The sequence below is a fragment of the Protopterus annectens genome, chromosome 10.part0, assembly GCF_019279795.1.
Source record: "Protopterus annectens isolate FY-2018-M chromosome 10.part0, PAN1.0, whole genome shotgun sequence".
In the NCBI taxonomy this organism is placed as follows: domain Eukaryota; kingdom Metazoa; phylum Chordata; order Ceratodontiformes; family Protopteridae; genus Protopterus; species Protopterus annectens.
In genome coordinates, this window is record NC_056744.1 from 1555843684 (window position 1) to 1555871312 (window position 27629).

Here is a 27629-nt window from a genome sequence, read left to right on the forward strand (position 1 = left end):
ATGGATTGAGTCTGAAGGACTGACTAGTTGAAAATCTCTCAATAAAGCATACTTAATAACTAATTGCATACATTTCTGGCAAAGATCTTACAGTCAAAGTTAATACTATTACATAGGTTAGATTATACGAATTGTCTGTGATGTAACAGTACTATAAGAAGGTAAGATATACGAGGTATATAAAATGGTTTGTTATATGGTGAGAAATATTTTAATGTATGGTTATTTCATGACGTATGCCTGATTTTTATGATGCCCAACTGAGATTCTTGTTTTTTTTTTTTTTTTTGAGGGGTGTGTTAATGGACTAGAGTTTTGATCTTACATAGGAATGTTGCCTTCTATTAAAGTTTGGTTTGTGCTTTGCACCCCATATAAGGAATTAGTGCTTCTGAAAAATAGTTTAGTGCTGGTTTTAGAACATGTAATTTGCAGTATTACTGAAACAAAAATCCGCAGCAAAAAAACAGAAAACCTTCTTTTCAGATCACCATGTGCTAAACATTGTAGACAGACATGAATTCCTGTCATAATTCTTAACATTCTTCTGTAATCCGAAATAAATTATAGGGGACTTTGGGCAGTCCTACATATAATCTGTGCATTTTAAAATTATGCTGATACCATGACAATAGGAAAGCTGTACTTGTTAAACATTATGCTGCAGCTAATTATGTATAATTTTTGTGTTCAGATTTCTAAAATGGGGGGGGGTCTTGTTTCTTGTAATGTTTTCTCTACATCTGTATGGTGAAATAACAGGAGGCATTAAAAGCCAGATTTGTGCTATGCTGTGTATAATAAAAATATATGAAAATGTTGCTGTCATAGAAAGATTTAACACTAAGTAAAACAGTGAACATTGTGGTGTGTATGAAATCAAATGCAAGTGATGATACTGTGTTGTAACAAGGTATGGATAATGCACTATTAATGAAGTAATCACTTTTCGCACACAGACAGAAGTATGTTTTGTTGTGTCAAGATGTGATGTGATGCCAGTTAGAGTGCTAGGAAACAGACTGGAGGAATACATGATAACAGAGTTATTATGTGGGAGCACGCAGATGGAAGAGTAGGAAAGATGTAAAGATAGTAAATAAAAATGCAAATGGAGGGGGTCTAATGTTCACATACTGAGCAACACAGATACAAAAAACTGATTTGAGTAAAACAGAAGATGATTCAAAACCTGGAAAAATATGTGTATTGTATTTGAGGCTACATAATAAAACTGAAAGTGACCACAAAATCATACAGTTACCCCAGTAATAACACAACAGAAAATGGAACTGGACGTAGAGGCATTATTATTTAATATTGTTATCACTGCCTGTAAGGAAATGTTTTCAGCTGTACCTCTGAAAAAGCAAAAGTACTATTGAAGATGTAAACCATTAAGAATGGGACCTTTAAAGATAATATCAAAGTGCCAGTCTTACATATGTATGTATGCCTGTAATTATATTAGCCACCATTCTTGTGGGTAATGAGTATTGACAACTGAGCCAAACTGTTATTTTATTAAGATACTAATTATGCCTTCTTATGATGGGGACAATAAAGCCACACCAAGGAATGTACCCCTGCTGTTAACAGAAATAAAACAAGTTTTACCGTGGGATTAGGACAAGACAAGCAACCCAGCAGTGTGAAATGGCTCTAGATGATTGTCACTGTGAAACTGACAACACAATCTCACATGACAAAAAGGGAAAAAAAAGTTGTTGATGGACGGACGGATGGATGGATGGATGGATGGATGGATGGATGGATGGATGGATGGATGGATGGATTAGGGGCACTGAAAGGCAAGAACTATAAGAGTGAGATTGAAGAGAATGCTGTTCCCTGTTCCCCCCCAAAAAAAAATTGTTAATACATTTACTCATACCCAATTGCAATGAAAACTAGAGAAGCTGAAAATGTTGAAACACAGTCTAAGGTGGAATGGCATGAAATGGATACACCTAGAGTTCCTGTACTAAAAAGACAAATCAGAAGGCAGTCATATCTGTAGGGCTGTAGAAGCTACATTTGACATAGTGGTATATGCTATGACCAGAACATTACCTCTAATTGCAGATATATTTGCATCACTAACATGAGGAAATGCTTTACAATGACAAACGTAGGATAAACATACTTGCAAAAAGAATAATCCTGGTAGTACGTTTTTTGGCAATTAGCATATACAAAGGTTTATGTCGATATAGCAGGCTTGTTTTTGAAGTGACATTTGCGGTTATCCATTTGAGAGAAAGGAATCCATTAAGTGCTACATGATAATTCCCAGTATGTAATGTTAGCTTGATGACATCCTGTTAACATACAGAAATGATAGAAACTAATTGAACAACTTACATATGGTCCTGGACACATTAAAAAAGCAGGAGCATCGAGCTAACTAAGATAAAGTATGAGCTTTTCCATTATGAAATTTCTTGTTGTGGACGTGATTTATAAAGATTGGTTGCATGAATGCACAAGGCAAGGCAGATGCACTTATAAAGGCACCAAACCTCAGAACATGTTGCAAATGATGTTGTACCTAGAACAGATGTATTGCTACACAGATTTCTTGAAAACCTCCCTACAGTTCTTTATCCAATAAATGCCTATTTTATGGGGTTATGACTATACCAAAATGTTGGAGAGGTGCCTTTAAACTGACTCCATATCAGAAGTATGATCCACAGGTGTTCATCATCCATATATACAACAGCAAAAGACAGAACACCAAAAACAGGGAATCAAGGCACGTACATGTCCCAGAATGCACCAAATATCAAAGGTCAGTAGATTTCCAAAGCCATTAAAGCTACACAAAGAGCCATTCAAGCAATCAGAGTAAAAACATAAACACCCTGTCCCAGCCATCTACACAAATAAAGTTCAGCACACAGCAGTAAAATACATCATGAAATACAAAATGTTTGAAAGTGAAGTAAGGCAATGGAATGCCAACAGGTGAGCATCTTGTCTAACTAGGGAAGACGGTACCATCTAAACAAATTCTCTTTCTCCCAGAAGCATACCAAATGTCTATTAATATTGGATACCTATAGTAGAGGGAGAAACTATGGATGAAAAGGCCAGACAAACATGAGTAGACATGGTGTGGATAATCGTAAGCCTTTGCTGAATTATCATATCCCTTATCCAGAGATCCCAACACCTGTAGAGGGACTTCAGAACATAAGGAAGAGATGGCATGACACCAATGATATAACTTGTAAAATGGCATGGGAGATACTTCAGGACATATCCAATGAGGTGGTACAGAAAATTAATGACAAAGGTACTGCTCTGGATGAGGAAAAAAGCAAATACCCCACAGGCAGTCAGCATGGCTACTGTGTGGGATGAGACTGGTGCTTTTTCCCATTATGAAAGTGATCTGTCATTAACAGAGTAACAGAGAGACCTGAGGACTAGAATATCATCCAGCTTTATACCACAGTGGACAATACCCAGAATACAGTTCAATCTAAGGTCTTTGTCATGGAGGGCACCTTCTCCATATCTAGCCAGATATGCTGCCAACTAATTTCACTCCATGGTTATGCTGGGTGTGAGAACAATAGGTGATGCCAAAAGAAGATGCAGGTATCATTTGATAACCTGTTTGGGCAGCTATTTGATATGAAAAAAAAAAGAAAATGTCTGGTAGGCATATTATAATGGACTTTGACAGAGCCATAATGCCTACAATCTGCAATGCCTTCTTTGAGGAAACTTACAGAGGATGCTAGTTTCACCTTGCAAAAAGTATGTTGAGGCAAATGCGGGCTTGCAAATTAACACAAAAGAATGAGAGCACACCTTTCTTTGTAATGCTGGTGAAAGTGCTGCAAATCCTAGACTACCTCCCACCTAAGGACATTTTTAATATGCACTTCAGTATCAAGGATGATTTCCCTGCCATATTTGCCCCACTAGTGCAATATTTTGCATATATTTATGTACTCGTGAATCCTAGAAGAACAGCATACATTTGTATGGAAAATACCAGGCACCAGAAATGTACCCACCTGATCCATGGAGCACGTGGGTGATATTTGTGGTGGGGCTCTCCAAAAACACAGATCTATTTGACTGTCTGGCATCATTAGCTATGAACACTGCTGGGTTGGACAACAGAACCAAACACCATCCTCTTGAGAGCTGTCCAGGGTGAATGAGAAAAGCTTAATGGTCTGAGGAGGGTTTACTTAAGAATTTCAAGTCCAGTTTTATTAACTTGCTTAGTAGCCAAGTAGGAATACATACTATAGAAACATATATAACATGGGTATCTGTCAAATTATTGAATAGTATACAGAAAGTCATAATAATGAATGCAAAATCCTGAAATGTCAAAATACTGAAACTTTACAATGTTGAATTCTGAATACCTACTAATAGCATACATGTGCTTCATATGTGCACAACACTAGACAACAAACAACATCACTCTCCTGTTAGTGAAATTCTGAAATGAGTGCAAACAGGGTTCCTGCATGAGGCAGGGGGAGCAAGTTCAACTCTTTCGTAGGAATACAACAGATGCTACAGGAAATAAATTCATGCTGAATAACTTTCCAAAATATACTTCCCCATAACTGCCAAGAGCAAAGAAAATTATTTCTGTCATCCATGACAGACTTTATCATCCTGCTTTTATTTTTCAGCAATTATACTGCGGTGGTGGTGCTGCGGTAGCAATGTTGCCTCACAGTAAGACATTGTCCTGTTCAATTCTCAGCTAGAGCGTCTTCTGTGTGGAGACATGCGTGAATGGGCATACCTACGTTGAAGGTTGTGCATCAGGGCTGGCAACACGGCACGTAAAAATCTACTGCCAATCATTAGCAGACCGGAGTTCCTCTGTGGTGACCCCTAACCGGGAAAAGCTGAAAGACACAACAACAATAAGTTGCATTATATAAACATTGTGATGCTGTATTCTGTGGTCCTGCAGAATGGGTCATGTAGAGCTAATCTGTAAATTGCAATATTAGCAACAGCTGGAGACCCTTCTCTATCTGCATGTTTGATTTTTTACAGTGAATTGCCCATTTTAAAAATAAAAATGAATCCATGTTACCTCAAAAGCAGATTATCAAAATTAAATAATATGTTCAAATTTGTAGTCTTTGGCATTGCCATAAATTCTGTGGCAAAGGTCTCCAATTCACTCTTATAGACCTTAGCCTATATGTCTCTCTTCCAAAGAGACTAATTTCTGTTTTTCTTTGTCCATATGTCAATCTCTCTGTCTTTCTTTTTGTTTCTCATTGTGCCTCTCTTTTTCTCTATCTAAATATATTATTAAATTAAGACAGAATACTTACTACATAGACATTGGGCGGCCACGGTGGTGCAGCAGTTAGCGTTGTTGCCTCACAGCAAGAGGTTCTCTGGTTCGATCCTTGGCTGGGGCGCCTTCTGTGCGGAGTCTGCATGTCCTCCCTGTGGTCGCGTGGGTTTCCTCCGGGTACTCCAGTTTCCTGCCACAGCCCAAGACATGCTGCAGGTGGATTGGACACTCTAAATTGGCCCTTGGTTTGAGTGCATGCGTGTGCCTTCTGTGGAAGGTTGGGCACCGGGCTGACAACTCGACACCATAAAAACTCCACTGCCAATCATGAGTGGACAAGTGATCCGCTGTGGCGACCCCTAACCGGGAAAAGCCAAAAGAAGAAGAAGAAGACTTACTACATAGACATTCAGCTATGGAAATGTCTACTATCATGCAGTACTATTCAGTATGCCATGAAATATCTGAGAAGTACCTCATAGTATTGCACAGTCTGCCATATAATTTTATGAGATATTGTTTTTTTTTTACTCAATACTTTCTATTATTCTTAAAAGAGAAAAATTGCAGGAATTGTATAGAGCAAGTACAAGAGCTATTTACAATATATTCAATATATTCGAGGCATGCCAAAGGATTCAATATAGATGTAAACTATAACTGTAAGTTATCCCCAAGTACTTACTCCAATACCATTTTTTAATGCATTGTTAGAGTTTTTAGAGGAGTCTGTAACTGAGTAATTCTCAATCAACAAGAGAACTTTAGTCCATGGAGAAGTCACTAGCAGTTTGGGAAGATTCTATTTTTCTTGATAGAGATTTATTTTGAATTACTTCTTGCAAAGTAAACAGGAAGTCTTAGAACTTTGGTGGTGATGATAATTTCCATCTCTTTGTTATATTTTTCTTTGTCACAACCAAAATAATCCATAAAAGATAAATAACAGTTTTCCTTATTAATTTGAAAGTTCTCAAGTATGTTAAATAATATTTATGGTTTGCTCAGTTCAAAATTGTCTGACCACAAGGCTTCAAAAATTGTTATCTTCTTGCAATAATCTGATAAAAGTGAATATTCATAGAATATATGTGCCCAATCAGCTTTACAAAACTGCTTACATCTCCAACATTGAATATTTTTATCAGTAGTAGATTCTGTTAATTTAAGTGGTGTTAAGAAAGCCCTGTGCAAATATTTTTAAAATTTTACTAATGAGGCATTTCCTACTGATTTTAATAGATAAGCGTTATTGCTGTCAGATAAGTTTGTTTCCCTACAATGCAAAAGATCTAAAGCTCTGCAACATTAACTAATCTTGATCACCTAACTTGCATTCTGAGATTAATGATTGTATTGATTTGATTTCCACACCTTTGAGAGACAATTATACCTAAGAAAAATGTTGCTATCATCTTCCATTAGATAATTTCTTCCAATGAATCTCTTCCACAAATCCTTTGGTTATACCAAAGGGAATTAAAGGATCAAACCAGTGTTGGTCTGGATTGTTAAAGATTATAGCTCTGACATTTTTAAGATAGCATTCATGCATTTTGATGGTGTATGGGGGGATATATATTAAACTGAATATAGTTGCCAACTTAAGGCCATAAGAAATTGTGTATTACTTCAGAGGGGCAAGTATTAATTTTTTTTAGAATTAAAAATTATGCGTGCAAGAATTTATAATTGGATTTGTAATTGGGGTACATCCAATTTACCACAACTCTAAGTAGTGCCACTTTAACATGCAATTCTATATTTGAGAAACTGATTCCTCCTAGATCCCATGGTCTCGTATGATGAAGATAAGCACTTCTGTTTTTTTAAGGAAATCATAGAAAGCTTAAAAATAGCTCATTAAATGTGTTTATATCATCTTTGTTGGAAGGATAGCTAAAGCTTGTATTATGTATATCTTCAGAAATAGAACTATTTTAATTAATTGTAGTCTATATTCAAAAACAACTTGCTTACTCCAGCTAGATATTAAATCAGACAAACCCTTTAGTATTTTATTATAATTAATATCTCTAGTTTCTTCAAGGGAGTTATCTATTAGAATGTCGAGGTAAGACAAAGAGTGCGATTCAGTGCCTATAATATTATTGTAGGAGTTTGTTGAATTATTTCTCTTGTTTATAATATGGTATTTGCATTTAAGAGAATTAAACTAAAGATCTGATGATTTAGAAAAAAAATGCTAACAAAGTTTAACTCTTTAACTGACTCATCTGGGTCTGTTAATGTTAGCATTATACCATCTACAAAAAGCATGATTTCAAAATTATAATGTTCATTCAATTTTAGTCTTTTTTATTTTTTGCTTACTTCTTATTGTAATTGCTAGAATTTCTATGGTTAAAGCAAAGAGAATAGATGATAATGGACAATCTTGTTTTGTTCTTTTATTTAAGTGTATAGGCTCTGAGGAGAATTGTCCCAATTTAACACAGGCATTATTGTCTTTATATATCTTACATAGTGATGATATATATAAACTGAGTAGGAAAATCATATAGTTCTAAAACTTGAAATAAATAATTCAAATGTAAACAGTCAAAGGCTTTTTCTATATCAAGACTAACAGATATATCTTCTTGATCCTTGTTGTTTAAAAAATCAGTGTGTTATTATTCTTTTAATATTATCTTGTGTTTGTCTCTTGTAAATTGTCTGACTGATCTGTATTAACTACATCAGGAATATATTTTTTAAGTTTGTCAGCTTAAATAGACAAGAAAATATTTTAATTAAAATTTAGTAAAGAGATATATCTATATGCAGAACATAAAAAAAAATCCCTCTTTTATAATAAGAGCTATAAAGGAGTATTTCAAGAAGGTAGAATTACCCTAGTTGTATTTATAATAGAGAAAACAGTATGAATAAATTAATAATTTGCTTGAGAAGTTTCTTGAAAATTTCTGGTATCATTATACCACAAATCCCTGGTGATTTATTAATTATTTTATCTTGTCAGATATTTCTTTAGCTATAATCTGATCAATCAAATTGTTAATTCAATAAGTGCTTTTTTTTCAAAAGTGATATATTGAGAAAATTCTCTATGTTCAAATTTGAATGATGTATCTCTTTTGATTCCTCTTGTAGAGAGTTATAATATTGTTTAAACATATTTAATATAGCTCCAATAACAGTGTACTTTTTTGTCTGGATTTTCTATTTCCTTTATCTAGGTAAAGTTATTTTATTTTTTTTTCTAAAATTAAGGCAATTTTATAGAATAATATTTCCTTTATTTTTTATTTTTTTATTTTTCAATGTTCATTTTCTTAGTAATATCTTTTAACTTAGATTTGGTTGTTACAAATTTTGATTGAATTATACCAGGCCGAAGATTTGTATATATATATATATATATATATATATATATATATATATATATATATATATACTTTAAAGGTGTCCCATAACAGATGTTTATTTACATCTTATAAATTATTTGTTTGCATAAAAACCTCAGTTTCAAATAGAAATCAGGAATTAAATTCCTTTAAATTGGCTATATATGAAGACATTCTGTTCATTAAAGATAGTTTATTAAAATATGATGAAATTTTTAGAAGTAGAATATTATGATCTGAGATTGGGCAAGGTATTATAGCGGTTAATGTTGTCACCTCACAGCAAGAGGTTCTCCGGTTTGATTCTCAGCTGGGGTACCTTCTGTGTGGAGTTTGCATGTTCTCCCTGTGTTTGCCTGGGTTTCCTCTGGGTACTCCGGTTTCCTCCCACATTCCAAAGACATGCATCTGGAGCATTTCTCCCCGGGCCTCCACTGAAAACAGGCTCTGTGGAACCTAGTTGGATTTTCCCAGTCAACAAATGTTAAATAAATAAAAAAAAATAAATGAAGTTATATATTAAAGTTAATTTGTATAGAATGAATGTCACACAAAGTTAATATTTTGTCGATTCTGGTCTGTGTGCCATAATTGTAAGAGTAATCAGTGAATTCTATTCTAAGATTTGTCCCTCTTATAGAAAATGAGTCTATTAGGATGAGAGATTCTATCCAGTTATTAAGTGTCTTGGCTTGTGGAGATAATCTTAATTTTGTGTCTGCTGAGGATTCCAAACTCTTTAGTATGTAGCTGAAGTCCACTCCTAGAATTAAGCTACCTTTTACTTTATTCAGAATAATGTCTACATGCTTTTGGTAAGTTAGCACTCATACCTGGGAACCAAACTATGTTTACCAGTATTGTGAGTTATTATCATGCTCTATGTGTTTTCTGTATATGAATTTTTACAAACTCAGTATTAAGCAACTGTGGCTACAAAAAACAAATACATTATGTTGAAGGATGTGTACTGATATTATTTACTTTCATGGATGAATACTAGACTAACTGTCCTGAAGGGCCATTTTAATCAAATCTTATACCTTGTATCTAAGAGGTGATGGCCTTAACCATTATGCCAACCCCACCCCTAATAATAATACTAATTTGTTAACCAGCTAGGATAATTCGAGTGATGAATAGACATAAATCATTTAAATAAAAGAAGGCTGTAAAAACATGGTTTCTCAAAAGGCTTCTAATCTAATGACATGTTTACATGGTTGCCCTTGCACTTTAGATTTTTTTTTTTTGCAGAACAAATTCACCTGGACAAAATATAATCCACTGGAAATAGTAGAGCTATTCAAGACATAAATCAGCAAAAATTCTAAAGATGTCTGCAGGTTAGTGCTGAGACTAGGACTCTGAGCTGTTAATGAGCTGCTTCATGTGTCTAAGACACATGGTTTGGCCCCTCCCACCTTTATTGCCTGTTGTGTGACTCTAAGTAAGTCACTTAAAGAGACAGTGCTTCCATGTAGTCCCAGAAAAGGGATTGTTGTATTCAATGTACTTACCTGGTCAACAAATAGATAAAAAAGGCATGGTGTATGTGCTGCAAAGAACATTTACATTACTCTGAAATAAGTGTAGTCATTGAACAGACATAGCCCAATAACCCCTTCACACACACACACACACACACACACACACACACACACACACACACACACACACACACACACACACACACACACACACACACAAATATGCATATAACGTGCTAAAGTTTTCCAGGCCTCAAAAAGATACCCGATACATTTCTTCTAAGACAATCCTTTTTAAAATGTGACTTTACAAAGAATGATATATACATATATAAATATGCTTATTAGAAAGCCATTATTTTACTGCTTTCCCCAATAATCATTCATCAAATGGTTCACACTTATTTATTCAGCTTTTTACAATGAATGAATTGTATCACCCTAGTTGAATGGAATTTTCTTGTGTAATCACATTTAAGATGGTTTACCATCAGTTTCATAAAAGAAATAGAACAAAATGGAAGTGCAATGCCATTAACAAAATTATACACATTTATCTTTACAAGACCCATGTAATATGTCATTCCTAGCTCAGTATTTAAATGATGCCAGTTACTTTAGTTAGGCATCTTCAAAATTAGTGTTTAAAGTGTGCAAAACATGTTTTCCTATTTCACTTCGAACTGTATGCTTTATGACTTTGAAAGCAGTAGAGTTTCAAACAAAAAAGTTATTTAAATGCCTTATGTATTTCAAAACTTTATTAAATCATATGGCATTAGTAAACTGTTATAAAGAAGTGTGTGATATGCATATTTTCCAATTCCCCAAAATGTAAATAATCAACTGGCATGAATGCATAGAAGCAAGACAATTTACTATATATTCAAGACTGACACAGTGTTTCTAGATGCTTTACTGGATGAAACAAAGTTTCTGAATGTTCAGTGAGTCAGTTTTCAGAGTTCACTGAATTATCTGGCTGAAGGCTAAATTTATAATGTTTTTAAGGTAAAGGACTGACTCAGAGCTGACTATATTACATGATATGTCTGAATGAAGGCAGTGTGTGATGTACATGGCATATGGCACTCATTCCAAGTACACTGCAGTTAATGAATGGCTATGGAGATGAGTGGAGGGTGTTTCTAGCTGCCAATCTGCTTATTAAGTTTGAAGTTCAAGGGAATGAAATTGAGAAGGGACAGAGAATGTTTCACTAACTATAATGGACTATATAAGCAGACAGGGTATGCAGGAAATGCACCCCCCATACATATATATTCTCAATGTCAAATACTAGTTTCCCTTTTTTACTCATTTCTGTAGTTGAAAAGTCCAGATTCCAAAAACTGTCTCCAGTTTTGCATTCTGAATGAAAGTAATATAGAAACTGCTAGAAAGAACTGTTTAGACGATTGCATTCAAAATCTGCACTTTTCATCATACCTTTCAGCTGTCCAGATTTTTGCAGACTGTCCAAACTTTTGCCTGAAAATTTTGCTTTCTTCCTCATAAAATTTCTGTCTTTCTGGTAAATCTTCATATCCTTCAGAAAATGCATGGTAATATCAAAGCTTTCATTCTATACTCTTTATAATAATCACTTATCCTCCATGCTGATGAACTTGTCTTTTACTCATTGGGTCACTCTCACACCAACATTCAATGCCAGCTCCAGTCAACCTTACATGAGCTCCACCAATGGCTCTTAAACTCTAAACTACTTCTCAACCTCACCAAGACCAAAACTATGTTTTTTGGAACTCAACAGAAATGTCATCAGTCACCTGACTCTTTAACTAACTTTGACCTGCACAACCATTCCAACAGAAACAACCTTTATATCAAACAGGATCAGTCACTAAACTTCCATCTCCTCATAGACATAGTGAGAGCCAAAATAAACTCTTTCTTCTTCTTCTGTGCCAAAACAAATTTACCGCTTTCTATCCTAACCAGCCAGAGCAGCTACTGGCAAAAGAGTTTTCCTTTATCAACTTGAGTAGGGGCTCCTAGTTTTTGCTTCTGCCTACAAGAAAAGCATTGCCACACTCCACACTATCTCTAACAACATCTATCAATTCATTACAAACTCACTTGTCTGTGAGTAACACTGCATTACTTTAGAATAAGCCAAGTGTCTACTCATAAAACAAGGATAAAATTTAGTTTAAGGATTCCTACTCTACAAACTACTCCAGCTCCACACATTTACTTCCCTTGCAGCTAGGCTTCATGAAAAAACTCCTCATATAACCTGAGACACTACTCACAAGCCACCCCAACTCTCATTACCCCTAGAAGCAAACTCTGCAGTGCTGTGCATGCTTTCCCTTCTTATGCACCTACTGTTTAGCAAGCTCTTCCCATCAACATAAAGGAAATCAACACTTATTCCAAATTCACAATGCAACTTAAAAACATTTCTTCATCCAAGCCAAATGCTCCTGCTTTAATACAGGACATAGCACCTAACCTATCTTCTTTCCAACTGTCTTCTCACCTCTCAAGATCTAGTGAAGATTGACCCACTTTAGAAACTAATGTATGCATTGTATATTATGCTCTACTTGGTTGTACATTGCACTGCACTTGTGCACTAGAATGTGTATACAAAGTTACTGCTATGTAATTAGTCTGAACTACTCTTTTACTGCATACATTTCTGTATGTTTTTTTGGGGGGATGTTTTGTATTTCACCTAGGCTGAGCCTGAAATTGGTTAATATTGATCAGTGCACTACTGTGGTAAACAAATATAGATAAATAAATTAAATAAATAAATAGGAACGATATTTACAATCTGTCCCTATTTTTGGGCCTTTGTCCTTCCATTATTTTGGACTTGGTCCAGATTTCTTAGGGTAGGAAGTTTTGAGGTATGCTTCTCATTATAGTTTGGAAAAATATCTCACATTTTACTAACACTGGCACTGAGCCACAACAAAAAAAAAAGCAGAGATACTGCTGTGGCAGTATGTTTAACACCTCTAGCAGCCAAAAAATGAATAACTCTCTTTATTCTTGCCAAAGGTGATGGAAGAGCCAATGAACACTTGGCCCTTATGTCCTTGCATGCACTATTCCTTCGAGAACACAATCGACTAGCGAAAGTGATGAAATTAATAAATCCTCAGTGGGACGGAAACACTACCTATCATGAAGCAAGGAAGATAATGGGTGCCATACAACAGGTAAGGCAGACAAAGCTGAGCCCCCACAACAGTGCTGGGGCTCACAGAGCTGGCAACTGATGAATAACTAAGTGATCAAACTCACAGCGTGACTTTGACTGACAGTCTAAATAATATTTAGTGGCTGAATAAGTAAAACTAATTTAAGCCTTTGTTTGCACTTGAATTTGAAAGTGGGTCCTGTGCTTAGCTACTTAAAGTGTTTGCAGTTAATGAAACAAATGTAAGTAATAGACTTTTAGAGCTGGATATAACGTTTGCTACCTGCACAGTACCAAATGATACATTTTTTAATGCAAAAAGGGTGCTACTTTTGCAATTTATTTTCTTGATAAGAATGATCCCTGTATATTTTCTTGAAGCTGGAAACTCATGCCACGGCATCATGGTCACTGAAACCACAACTTCTCACTAATTAAATTAGTAGATAAGCAATTGCACTTGCATATTAATTGCAGCAGCAAGAAAATCTAATGTTCTAAAAAAAAAAAAAAACAAGGAGGCAACTGTGTTTTCCACATGAAACCCTTTATACTAAAAAATAATGTATGTAATGATGCAGTAGTGAAACCACAATGTGAGTAACTGCTCTTTTAATGATGTAAGGTGCTTTTATTACCCAGAACACCTTGCTAACACATCTAAATTGTTACTCACTACTTACCATGACAACATTTTATGGTGTGGTCATAGAGAAAAACTGAGTAGAAAGTAAAACCAAGACATAAAAAAACATAATCTTCGTGGTTTTGCAAAACTGCTTGCAACTTTAATATCAGGAGTATAAGGAAATTAAATTAAATGCAAAACAAAGATGCATGGAAACTGCATCCACTATCAGCTATATAGATGCCAAGTGCAAAGTGTTAAGTTACAGTACACTCATAATTACTTCATGTATAGCTTTTATTCTTTTGCTTTACAGTGAATAATTTTGGAAATCTTTTTCAAAATGCCGGATTTTGAAATATAATCTAAAGCTGATGTTGAGACAGCAAATTGTGTTAGTGCCTTTCAATGCCTGCTTTAGTTTTCACTTTAAAACTGAACACCAATAAAGTAAAGTAACTTCTGAAGCAAATACTAACACAAAATAACTTTTGAAGCAAATACTAACACAAAATAAATCTACATTGTTGCACTTGGTGAACTTGAAAGACAACACTTGTAAGAGTGGAGTATAAATATTTTAAGCTGAAAAATAATGGGGAATTTCAGTCATGCCCTGGCCACATATCCCTGGTCAGTATGAATATTATCTCTAAAACAGAGGCCACTGAGCTTAGTGGGACTAAGCTGGTCATCAAAGAATAAATAGGTACATACATGCATACATACATACATACATACATACATACATGGACAGACAAATAAATAAGCAGCTATGTGACTTTCATCTTGAAGAACTTGAAAACAGGTATTAGTAAGCAATTATGAAATGATGGCTACTGTTTCAAGTTACACAAGATGAAGAGGAAGTGAGGTGCCAAATAGTTACCATTGCTGTGTAAATACATGCACTTTTAAGGAGTGCAACATAATCTTTTCATAAACCATCTTTATCTTTAGCAGTACCTCGTGCTATTAGTATTAAAGCAACAGAAAACTTTATGTGACCTGTCAAAGCAAACTTTACTGTCACTAATAAAAAAAACAGTTGTTACTCCCCCTTGTCAGTGTTACTGGCATTTTGTTTTATCATACAGAGTCCAAATTGTTGCAGATCCCTGCTGGTTTACTCAACAGTCTGATGAAATAGAATATCTTGGCACGGAGGGCTGCTTTGTAATTCCTGAGGTTGCACTACAGCATGATACACTTCTGTGAAGTTTGAATATTTTTCTGTATCGATATTTGTTCTGGCAATTGATTTAACAATCCTCCCTGGCTACATTCACTTGTTTTGCACTGCCTGCCATTTTAGGCAGGCCTTCTGTTGTGTATTGATCAGATGGATAAAGTAGCTAGCTAAACAAATACTACTTTGTGTACTGTGCTGTTTCATTGATGTTTATAGTGTTCAATAACTGGGAAAAATGTTACTATAGTAATGAAGATAAAGTATTAACAGAATGTTGGTACAATATTATAAAACTGATGCTTTTGACAGTGTATCAGATGAATGGATAATGTCTAATGAGAATATTTAATACTACTGACGGGGGGAGGATATGGATCAGTGTGAAAACTAACAGCCTCAGAGAAACCTACAACTTCTAGCTTTGCTGAATTAATTAATTATTCATTAGTATTTGGTACATGAATTGCTAAACGTAGGACATAGTTTCACAAAAGAACCTAGATGGAGTGTGGGGGGGGGTATTTGCTAATCTATGTGGTTGAACTGAAAAGCGTTTCTAAACTTGGCTACTCTTGAATTGATCTAAGTGATCCACTAAGAGATTGAAAGTTCAGTATAATCCTGAATAAAATAATTCAGAAAATACTTATCTGAAGCAGACCTCACAATCCAAAGTGAAGTCATCATGTCACGGTGCTAGTTTTAGAAGCATTTCTAGGATGTTAAGCCAGTACCATCAAGGGTACCTTGGAAGATCTGCACTGAAGATAAGGATTCTACACTGTCATTTTTTCCAGCCCTGGCACCAGTGCGCCTACCAGGATTGGACACTTTTTTATCCTGGGTCTTGTGCCCCCAGTTGTCTTTTTTCATTTTTGATTTACTTCTGTCTATGATATATGTTATATAAATACAGTCTATATATCGGTATCGCCTTGGTAGGTTGTAGCAGTAGTCCACAAAAAGGACAAAAACTGATTGGCCAAAAAAGAGCCATAAAGATGATACAGTGGACTATTGAGGATAAGAAGGAAATTATGTATTGTTATTATTATGCAAGAAGCCCAGAATTTCCAGATACAAGCTATACAAAATGATTAAGAGAGAAATTACAGGAAAGAAAAATACTTTTGCAGGAAAAACTGTCAGAAGCTTCAGATAAAAATTTGCGTTCATTAATACAACAGATTTTTGAAAAACAGTATATAGATCAAGAAACTTTGATCTATTTGTTAAAAGAAGCCTTTGAGGAAGTGGAAAAATATAAACAAAACTTAGAGATATTTGAAAAAGCTAAAAAAGAGATACGGACATGGGAAGAAAGAGAGATTTGATATGGTGCAATATTTATGCAAAGGAGAAAGCTAAGTTACCTAATATAGAGAAGGCAGTCTCAAAAGTATTCGAAGAGAAAAACAGGCAAAGGCATCCAGATATGGAAAATTTCACAATAAAAAGATAAATAACACAAAAACATAATGTAGAAAAGATGATTAGTAAAGTAAAGGTTAAAGAAACAGAAGCTCAAGTTATGGAGTGCCTGCAAAGTGAAGGATTTAATGCAGAAGGTCTAAGACAGACTACATCACAGCATGATGGAGTGAGTCCCCAGAATAAGGAAACACAAGAAGATAAGGAGACGTGAAGAAGAAATATGGACAGGGGAAAGGAAAAGAGATTTAATATGGTGTAATATTTACACAAAGGAGAAAGCAAAACTAACTAATACAAAAAGAGCAGCACCAAAGATATTTGAAGAAAAATATAGGCAAAGGAATCCGGATATGGAAAAATTTACAATACAAAAAATAAGAAGACTAAGAGGAAAAGTAAAAAAAGAGATGAGTAATGGAGAAGTCAAAGAAATAGAAACTGAGGTAATGAAACAGCTGCAAAGAGAAGGATTCAGTGTAGAAAATCAAATGCAGAAAGCACCACGACAGGATAGAGCAATGGATATCAAAATTAAGGGGAAACCAGTGGAACAGGAAATAACTGGTCAGGTGCCATATCAAGATATTTTGGAGCCTTCCACAAGAAACCAGTATAAACATTCATTTGAAGCTAGACAGCAAGGAAAGAAACAGGAAGCTGTGGAAACTCTGATGCAGTCAATGTTGAGGAGTGATAGGCCAGTGAGTTCCCATATGACAGAACAAAAGAAGACACAGGATGAAATTGAAGAGAATGTGCCACAGGAAGATGCTACAGAACTTTCTATAGAATGCCCTCAAGAAATGGAAAACAAGGGATGTACCCTCAGTTTGGAAGAAAAGGAGTTAAGAGAAGAGTTGCTTGATTTAATAGACAAAGATAGATATATCAAGATCAATTTGGAAATAGACTGTAGAAGGTCAATAAAACCCCAAACGTCAGAAGCTTAATAAAACAAATGAACACAGTAATTACCACTGTCCATAGAGACCCATGAGATATAACAGAAGTAAACAGAATATATTACTGTGCTGCTAAATTAATAACTGATAAAGTTCTACCACAGGAACATAGGGTAGTGAGGGAAAAGAGGGGGCAACAGTGAATACCATCATGGAAATATCGAATAGAGAAAACTATAAAGCAGCTAAGACAAGAAGTATCATTGTTAGAAGATTATAGAAGAGGGAACAGATCAATGAAAATATTAAGAAAGATAGATGTGATAAAAGCAATGCGTGGTATTAGAACAGACCAGGATCTGTTATACACTGTTGGAGATGAACTAAAAATTACAAAACAGGCGGAAAGACTTAGAAGATACAAAGATAAATATAAGGGAAAACACAAAATGAACAGATTATTGATGACCCAAAAAAGTTTTATAGAGAACTGGGAAATAAGGTAAAAGGAATAGATAGACCACCAAAAAAAGAGGAAGTAGATACATTTTGGGAAGTATCTATGAAGATCCTGTGGAACATAACAAAGATGCTAAATGGATAGAAGAAGTAAAAGAGAGAATGTCTGTGTCTTTCGGCTTTTCCCAGTTAGGGGTCGCCACAGCGGAACTCCAGTCCGCTAATGATTGGCAGTTGATTTTTACGTACCGGCTTGCCAGGCCTGACGCACAACCTTCAATAAAGGTACACCCATTCACGCATGTCTCCAAGCAGAAGACGCTCTAGCTGAGAATCAAACCGGACAGCATCTTACTGTAAAGTGACAACACCACCGCGGGTAAGTAAAAGAGAGAATAAGAAGTTTAAAGGTACAGGATATGAAATGGGATGAAATAACAACTAGAGAGATTGAAATAAAGTTGAGAAAAGCCTCTAACTGGAAAACCCCAGGCCCAGATGCAGTACCTAACTTTTGGCTTAAAGTATTAACTTCTTTGCACGATGAATTAGCCACGAGTAAGAACTATTTATATATGCACCCCGAACACACACCACACTGGTTAACAACAGGAAAAACAATGCTCTTACTTAAGAGTGAACCTGTAAGCTACCCTAAAAATTATAGACCAATAACTTGTCTTCCGAAAATATACAAACTATACACGGGAATTGACGCTGACAGAATTTATAGTCATTTAGCAGAAAACTCAATTATGGCAGTTGAACAAAAGGGCAATAAAACAAAGTCATATGGATCAAAGGACCATTTGTTGTTAAACAAAGTTATAGTGGAGAATTGTAAGAAGGGCAAGAACCTAAGTATGGCATGGATTGACTACAAAAAAAAGCATTTGATAGTATCCCACATTCATGGATAAAAGAGTGCTTAAAAATGTATAAGATACATCCTACACTGACTGATTACATTACAGTAACCATGAAACAATGGCAGACCACTTTGCAATTAAGCCATGATAAATGACAGATTATTATCCCAGGGATAAAAATTCAAAGGGGGATATTCCAGGGTGACTCTCTGTCACCCTTGTTATTCTGCCTTGCCATTAACTCATTAAGCTATTTACTTAACAGCGTAGGCCATGGCTACAATTTGGCTTCTAGAAAACAACAAAGTCTAATGACTTCTCATCTTCTCTTTGTTGATGATTTAAAATTGTATAGTTCATCAGATGAGGAACTGAAAGCACAGCTCCAGGTTGTCAAAACTTTTTCAGATGATATCAGAATGTCATTTGGTCTTTATAAATGTGCAAAAGCAACCTTTAAAAAAGGAAAATTGTAGCACCAGGAAAACATCAGTTTGGGACAAGAATGTGATATAAAAGAACTTGAGCAAGAGGGGGGGTGTATAAATACTTGGGAATTGATGAAGGATCAGCAATAAAACATAAACAAATGTGAATAAGGCTTAGTAAGGAGTACTTTAGAAGACTTAAATTAATCCTAAAAACAGCATTGACACCTAGGAACAAGATCCAAGCTATAAATCAGTATGCTCTTCCTGTCCTAACTTATAGTTTTGGAGTGATTGACTGGCCCCAAAAAGTGTTGGATAGATTGGATATCAAAATAAGAAGGTTGCTTCATGCTCACCAAATGATTTATAAAAATCAATGTATACCAAGATTATATATCCACCATTCTGAAGGAGGGATGGGCCTCCTTGAAATTGATTACATGCATAGATCTGCAATCATGGGACTCCACACATATCTATTGACCTCACAAGATCCAAATGTGGTGAAAGTTTTGAAACATGAGGAGAATAAATCTAAGATGACATCTCTGCTTAATTTAGCAGAAGCATATCGACGTCAAGCAGGAATGGAAATCAAACCAGAAGTGGATAAAAAACAGGCAGCAACTGAATGTACTAAAATATAAAAGAAATATATAAGGTGAAGGATCAGATGAGAAGGCAAGAAATGTGGAAATAACATAAATATAGTTGCAAGTATAAAAAAACCTCTGGAAGAGCCTCATGTTGATCAAGAACAAATGCAGGAATGGCTAAGGAGAGGTGAATTTACATCAAGAAATGAAAGGTTAATATTGGCAGCCCAAGACAGTGGGCTGCATACACGCTGGTTTACTAAGTCCATTGAACATGTGGGAGAAGCAGACATATGCAGGTTTTGTGGAACCGAGTTGGAAACAGTTACACATCTTATTGCTGGTTGCAATGCTCTAATGGCAGACGGACTGTATACTGAAAGGCATAATAATGTGGTGAGATTGTTACAATGGAGATTGTGCAAACATTATGGTATTGAAGTGGCTGAAAAACATTGGAAACATTAGCCACAGAGAATCATAGAAAATGATGAAGTTTATATCACATGGGATCACTCAATACCAACAGTCCAAAAGATAGATGCTAGAAAACCAGACACAGTGATCCAAGAAAAGAAGAAAAAAGTAGCATTGATCATTGAAATTGCCACACCTAGGGACTATAGTGTCTTGCGTACAGAGAGACACAAAGTCATAAAATACCTTGATCTGCAGGAAGAAAGATACCCAGACAGTTCCAATAGTTATAGGAGCAACTGGTCTTATAAAAAAGAATTTACAATCATATTTAGAAATGTTACCAGTTCATGTAACAAGTATGAATTGCAGAAGGAGTCATTGCTGGGCACATTGCGGGTACTGCGAAGAGCACTTTTGGCTAACATCAAAGAATGAAATAATACTAATTTCATGAACTTTAATCATAGTCTGACTTAGGAATGGGATCCATTCCCATCATGGTACTAGAAACCCAAAAGACTTGGAGAAATCAAAAAAGAGTCTAATTCCAGTTAGGATGCTGCCAGTGATGGTTTAATAGCAGCCATAAAGTGATTTCAGACTTTTGTGTTGTTCATACCTGTAGCCCAATTACTGTAAGTTCATGAATGGTGAAGGGTATTGAATCTGGATTGGATATTCCTCCACAGTTTACGTGCCATATCTTCTAGTCAGAAAACAATTTAGGCTATGCTAAAGGAGCTGGGTTGAAATAAACCTGTATTTTAAGACAAAACTAGCACTGTCAAGGATCTAAAGGGTAAGAAGTTTAGAAGAGAATGCCACACCAGAGTTTCATAAGGTCATCCCCGTTCAATATGGAATCTGCAAAAAGGTGGAAGTAAAGATGATTAGGTAGAAGCAGAACATTATAAGTGGGAGGTTAGCTTAATGGTTAAGGTGTTTTCCTTGCAAACACAAGGTGCAGGGTTTGATTCACACAGCGGGTAATTGGCTAGGCTTAAAATAGCCCACAAGGGTAGTTAGCCTAGTACAAACCTATGAACCTATAAGCCAAAATGGAAAGGGATGATGATAATGAAATGGGGGTGAGTCTGAAAAGTAAGGAGAAGGTTCTTAAGGGGAATACCAGCAACCATGCAGAATATTATTGTCATACAGTAGCAGAAAGTATTCGAAGAGCTAAGCCAACATGGGAATGGATAGAGGAGATTCTACCAATATGGATGGCTGCAGGTTGGGGTATAGAAAATAGGTAATAGGGGATTGGAATTTACTGAAGAAAATCAGTTAAGGGGCCAAGGTTTTGGCAGCAAATAGTTTGAGAGGGAAATGTAATAAAATGTGATGAGGCTAATCAGAAGTTTGGACTGCAGTTTAGAGACTATGTTCCCTACCAGGGCTTAATAACAGGAGTATGGTCAAACAGAAAAGGACAGAGGGTTGTTAAGTAAAAAAGCAACTCTGGTAGTATTTTTTTTTGTTGTTTTTAGTTGAGTTTAAAATAGCCATTGCTTTTTAAAAGGAGTTAATTAGTACAGCGTATAAAATAATACATTATTAGTATAATCATCAATCAGAGGATGTTAGGAAAGGTTGGGAAGAGAGAGAATGGAAAGACAGTATACAAACAGATGATGGGAAGACATTTGTACAGCTCCCAAGTAAGCATCAACGTCCAGAAGGTTTAGCATTTTTGAATGGATTTTTTTTGAATAGGTATTTTGTATTCTAAGCAGACTTTAAATAAATTCTCCCTAAGTAGATAGCAAAAGCTGTAGAAGTGATGGGAAAGAGATAGGCAATTGTGAACATTTTTTTTTTGTTTGGGGGCGTGATTTAACAAATTGGCAAATTTTAGAAATTCCCTACAAAAAGTCCTTCAAAGAAATGTTGGAAAAGCAAATGTTTGTAACTAAAGAAATAATTCTTTTGATCCATGATATAGGATCTGAATTGCCTAGGCAGAGTAAGGCCTTACTAACTTTAATGCCATTGGCTGTATAAAATGCAATTACTAGAAAATGGAAATCAGAATCTAAACTATCTATAAATGAAACACTGGATATTGTAAAGGAGAGAGAACATCTGTAAGTGAGATCTTTGGAAAGGGAAGGAGCAAATTACATAGACATAAATAGAATCTGTAGGAGCAATACACGCAGAATAATGTTGAAGAGGAGGAATGAAATTTAAAGAAAGGAATTGAGCAATTTAAGTAATTTTGGAGTGAATGAAAATAGTTGAACTGTATACAGCTTGAAACTTTTTGAAAAATGCCATGTTCAATAAAGATGTTAAAAAAAAGAAGCTGCTGGAATTCTACCAAGACTGGCTGGAGCCTGTGTGACACAGGTATTCCCTGGTTCCAAGAGAAATAGAACTGTGTGAATTTGTAGTGATTTCAAGGTGACACTTACCTTCAGTTTTAGGAAGAGATATTTAACAGCCTGTAACAATGGGCTATTTTTGCAACCCACTCGGGAATGGGTAAAACCTTCAGTAAGATGGATGTGACAAAAGTCTACCTGTTGAAGGAAATGGAAGAAAATTCCAATGTATCCTTCATCATTCAGATGGAAATGGATGAAGATTCCAAGGTGTCCAATACCATGAACACCTATAATGGACAGTAATAGTATAACTGTCTTATTTCTGGAGTGGGTTCAGTATAAGGTCTTTGACAAACAGCTATGGATAAAGTTTCACATTGAAATGCTGGCACACAATATTACCTACATGACATAACTGTGACAAAATGTAGTGACATATATTTGGAAAATAATCTGAAGACTGCTTTACAGAGGTTAGGTGACAATGTGAAAAGTGTAAGTTCTTCCAAAGATTGCAGACTGTGGTTATACAAACTAGTGCTCAAGGATTACACTTGTCAGAAAATGGGTTGAGCAGTAGTGCCAGTATGTGTTCACATGTACACTTTTTTCAGTTTCCTCAGTTATTGTAAATGGTTCCTATCAAAGTTCTCAGTTGTGCCAATTCCCAAACACATTCCCAAATACAGTATTACAATAAGAGAATAGCTGGATATGGGCAAGATGATGTGACTGGGCCTTTCAGAAAGCAAAATAAGTGGCCTAATTGGACACTGTACTGAAATAATACAGCATACAACAGTCAGTTAAGGTAACGTGATGGTTCACCATATGATATTGCTGTAGTGATGCCACACATCATAGAGAATGTTACCAACACTCAGTATTCCTTAACCATGGCTGAAACATACACAGAGACTGACTGAACGTATTGAGTCTCTTGTAGGGTATGTACGTAAGTATGGAAGTGAACTTACCTTAATTAGTGACCAGCATGCATTGCTCTCCATTATTAATCTTCACTAGGGTATTCCCCTTGCTGCTGCTAGTATGCAGAAGTGGTGCAAGGGAACCGGTAGTTTACAGACTTCAGGAGAGCAGTTCACTGTCCTAATTCATATGTTCTGCCCCAGTAACCCAGAGGGACCAGATAACCAAGGAAAATATATTTATAGATGGCCTTCTGAATATGCTCACTTTATCCTACTCAAGACTACTGCACTGATCCGGAAAGATATCCAGAAAGATACAATCCCAATGATAGGTAACCGTTTTAAAGAAGGTGTGAAAAATCATGTTGTCTACTTCTGCAAGATGTTCAGATTCCAGGTAGATGAACTGCAGGGTCCAGAATAATATTTTTGCTATTCAGATATGCACATATTTGTTAAAGTCATTATATCATTTTCAGTCAATTAATGTGTTCAAGTTTACAAGGACTCTTGCTAAAAAGTAAGGCTATGATCTCACTGATTAAGTATAATCTGCAGTAGAATGCCAAGTAAAATGTGCTTTAGTGACCTACTTCAGTTAGCACTGGGGACAGGTGTAGCCTGTCCCTACACTACACTATTCCAGGTTTATGGTACAAGACATCATGGATGGAGCACTCCACAGAAGCTACATCTTGAGCCATTCAGTAGTGAGATGCTCTTACAACTGACAGTGACAGCTCATGGGGGCTAAGAAAGTTCAGCCCACTCAAGTTGTAATCTCCAGCATCAGAGGAACTGCATAGGTACCAAATGGGCAGTCTCGATGAGAGCCCTGATTCATAGGTTTGTGTAGTGGCTGGGACTAAACAAGAAAATTAAGTACTTTACACATACACACACACACACACACACACACACACACACACACACACACACGCACACGCACACGCACACGCACAAACATACAGACACAAACATACAGACACACACACACACACACACACACACACACACACACACACACACACACACACACACACACACACACACACACACACACACACACACACACACACACACACACTATTTTTGTGGTGCTGTTATTTTCAAATTGTATCAACAATAACCCGAGTCCCCACTTGGGAATGGCCTGCCAAGCTTTGTCAGAGAATCAACATAGATGCAACAGGGTCACTGATAGGTACTGATTTTTCACTCGGGGAGTAATTCCTTCATCATGTTGCTGGAGGGGGTCTATATTATGTCCTCGAAAAGGCAGTTCAGTGAATGGCATTTACATCAAAAATGCTGGTCAGCTAACTGTTCATAGTGAAATTTCAGTACAGTGAAGATCAGAAAATTTGCCCTTTCCTCACTGTAGTGCGATCTCAGAGTTGGTATATATAATTAGTGGGGGGTGTGGGGGGGAACAGCCCCCCACAAGAATGAGTTAGCTGACAGACATTTTCGATGTAAATGCAGTTCACTGAACTGCATTTTCGAGGACATAATATAGACCTGGCTGGAGGTGCTACTAGTGACAAGCACTTACACTGATTGTTTGTAAAACCATGAAAACCACAACAGCTGTTCAATGTCAGAGGGCCACATTTTAAAGCCGAACAGTTTCAAGCCATTTGGAGTGAAGAATGGAATTAGGCACTTTCATTCACCATCTACCAAGTAACAGAAATTTCTTGAAAACTGAAATAATGCTTTGCAGGTTATGGCCCTAAACCAAAAGATAGCAAACTTCCTGCTGCTGTCATATCAGAAGGCTACACATGCTAAAATTAACTCCTCACTCAGCTCCTGTGTTGTTCCTGAGTCAAGGAGTGTGTTCCAAGCAGGACTTTAATACCAGACCTTCACAATACCAGCTGAAGCAATGGAGAAATTTGCTATGGTATAGACTGTTCTGGCCACAGATTGTTCAGGTAGATGATTGGTAGTTGATTTTTACGTACCGGCTTGCCAGGCCTGATGCACAACCTTCAACGAAGGTACACCCATTCACGCATGTCTCCAAGCAGAAGACGCTCTAGCTGAGAATCAAACCGGACAGCGTCTTACTGTGAAGTGACAACACCACCGCGGGTAAGTAAAAGAGAGAATAAGACGTTTAAAGGTACAGGATATGAAATGGGATGAAATAACAACTAGAGAGATTGAAATAAAGTTGAGAAAAGCCTCTAACTGGAAAACCCCAGGCCCAGATGCAGTACCTAACTTTTGGCTTAAAGTATTAACTTCTTTGCACGATGAATTAGCCACGAGTAAGAACTATTTATATATGCACCCCGAACACACACCACACTGGTTAACAACAGGAAAAACAATGCTCTTACTTAAGAGTGAACCTGTAAGCTACCCTAAAAATTATAGACCAATAACTTGTCTTCCGAAAATATACAAACTATACACGGGAATTGATGCTGACAGAGTTTATAGTCATTTAGCAGAAAACTCAATTATGGCAGTTGAACAAAAGGGCAATAAAACAAAGTCATATGGATCAAAGGACCATTTGTTGTTAAACAAAGTTATAGTGGAGAATTGTAAGAAGGGCAAGAACCTAAGTATGGCATGGATTGACTACAAAAAAAAGCATTTGATAGTATCCCACATTCATGGATAAAAGAGTGCTTAAAAATATATAAGATACATCCTACACTGACTGATTACATTACAGTAACCATGAAACAATGGCAGACCACTTTGCAATTAAGCCATGATAAATGACAGATTATTATCCCAGGGATAAAAATTCAAAGGGGGATATTCCAGGGTGACTCTCTGTCACCCTTGTTATTCTGCCTTGCCATTAACTCATTAAGCTATTTACTTAACAGCGTAGGCCATGGCTACAATTTGGCTTCTAGAAAACAACAAAGTCTAATGACTTCTCATCTTCTCTTTGTTGATGATTTAAAATTGTATAGTTCATCAGATGAGGAACTGAAAGCACAGCTCCAGGTTGTCAAAACTTTTTCAGATGATATCAGAATGTCATTTGGTCTTGATAAATGTGCAAAAGCAACCTTTAAAAAAGGAAAATTGTAGCACCAGGAAAACATCTGTTTGGGACAAGAATGTGATATAAAAGAACTTGAGCAAGAGGGGGGTGTATAAATACTTGGGAATTGATGAAGGATCAGCAATAAAACATAAACAAATGTGAATAAGGCTTAGTAAGGAGTACTTTAGAAGACTTAAATTAATCCTAAAAACAGCATTGACACCTAGGAACAAGATCCGAGCTATAAATCAGTATGCTCTTCCTGTCCTAACTTATAGTTTTGGAATGATTGACTGGCCCCAAAAAGTGTTGGATAGATTGGATATCAAAATAAGAAGGTTGCTTCATGCTCACCAAATGATTTATAAAAATCAATGTATACCAAGATTATATATCCCCCGTTCTGAAGGAGGGATGGGCCTCCTTGAAATTGATTACATGCATAGATCTGCAATCATGGGACTCCACACATATCTATTGACCTCACAAGATCCAAATGTGGTGAAAGTTTTGAAACATGAGGAGAATAAATCTAAGATGACATCTCTGCTTAATTTAGCAGAAGCATATCGACGTCAAGCAGGAATGGAAATCAAACCAGAAGTGGATAAAAAACAGGCAGCAACTGAATGTACTAAAATATAAAAGAAATATATAAGGTGAAGGATCAGATGAGAAGGCAAGAAATGTGGAAATAACATAAATATAGTTGCAAGTATAAAAAAACCTCTGGAAGAGCCTCATGTTGATCAAGAACGAATGCAGGAATGGCTAAGGAGAGGTGAATTTACATCAAGAAATGAAAGGTTAATATTGGCAGCCCAAGACAGTGGGCTGCGTACACGCTGGTTTACTAAGTCCATTGAACATGTGGGAGAAGCAGACATATGCAGGTTTTGTGGAACCGAGTTGGAAACAGTTACACATCTTATTGATGGTTGCAATGCTCTAATGGCAGATGGACTGTATACTGAAAGGCATAATAATGTGGCGAGATTGTTACAATGGAGATTGTGCAAACATTATGGTATTGAAGTGGCTGAAAAACATTGGAAACATTAGCCACAGAG

At 36.1% G+C, this 27629-nt stretch overlaps 1 protein-coding gene across 1 annotated transcript in view; it reads left to right on the forward strand.

Annotated features, from left to right (window-relative positions):
- Positions 1–27629, forward strand: part of LOC122813724 (eosinophil peroxidase-like) — a 341523-nt gene that overhangs the window by 164130 nt on the left and 149764 nt on the right. Inside the window, exon 7 of the mRNA XM_044086190.1 lies at positions 13200–13360. Coding sequence (XP_043942125.1) covers positions 13200–13360 — 161 coding nt within the window. The remainder of the gene's footprint in view (positions 1–13199; positions 13361–27629) is intronic.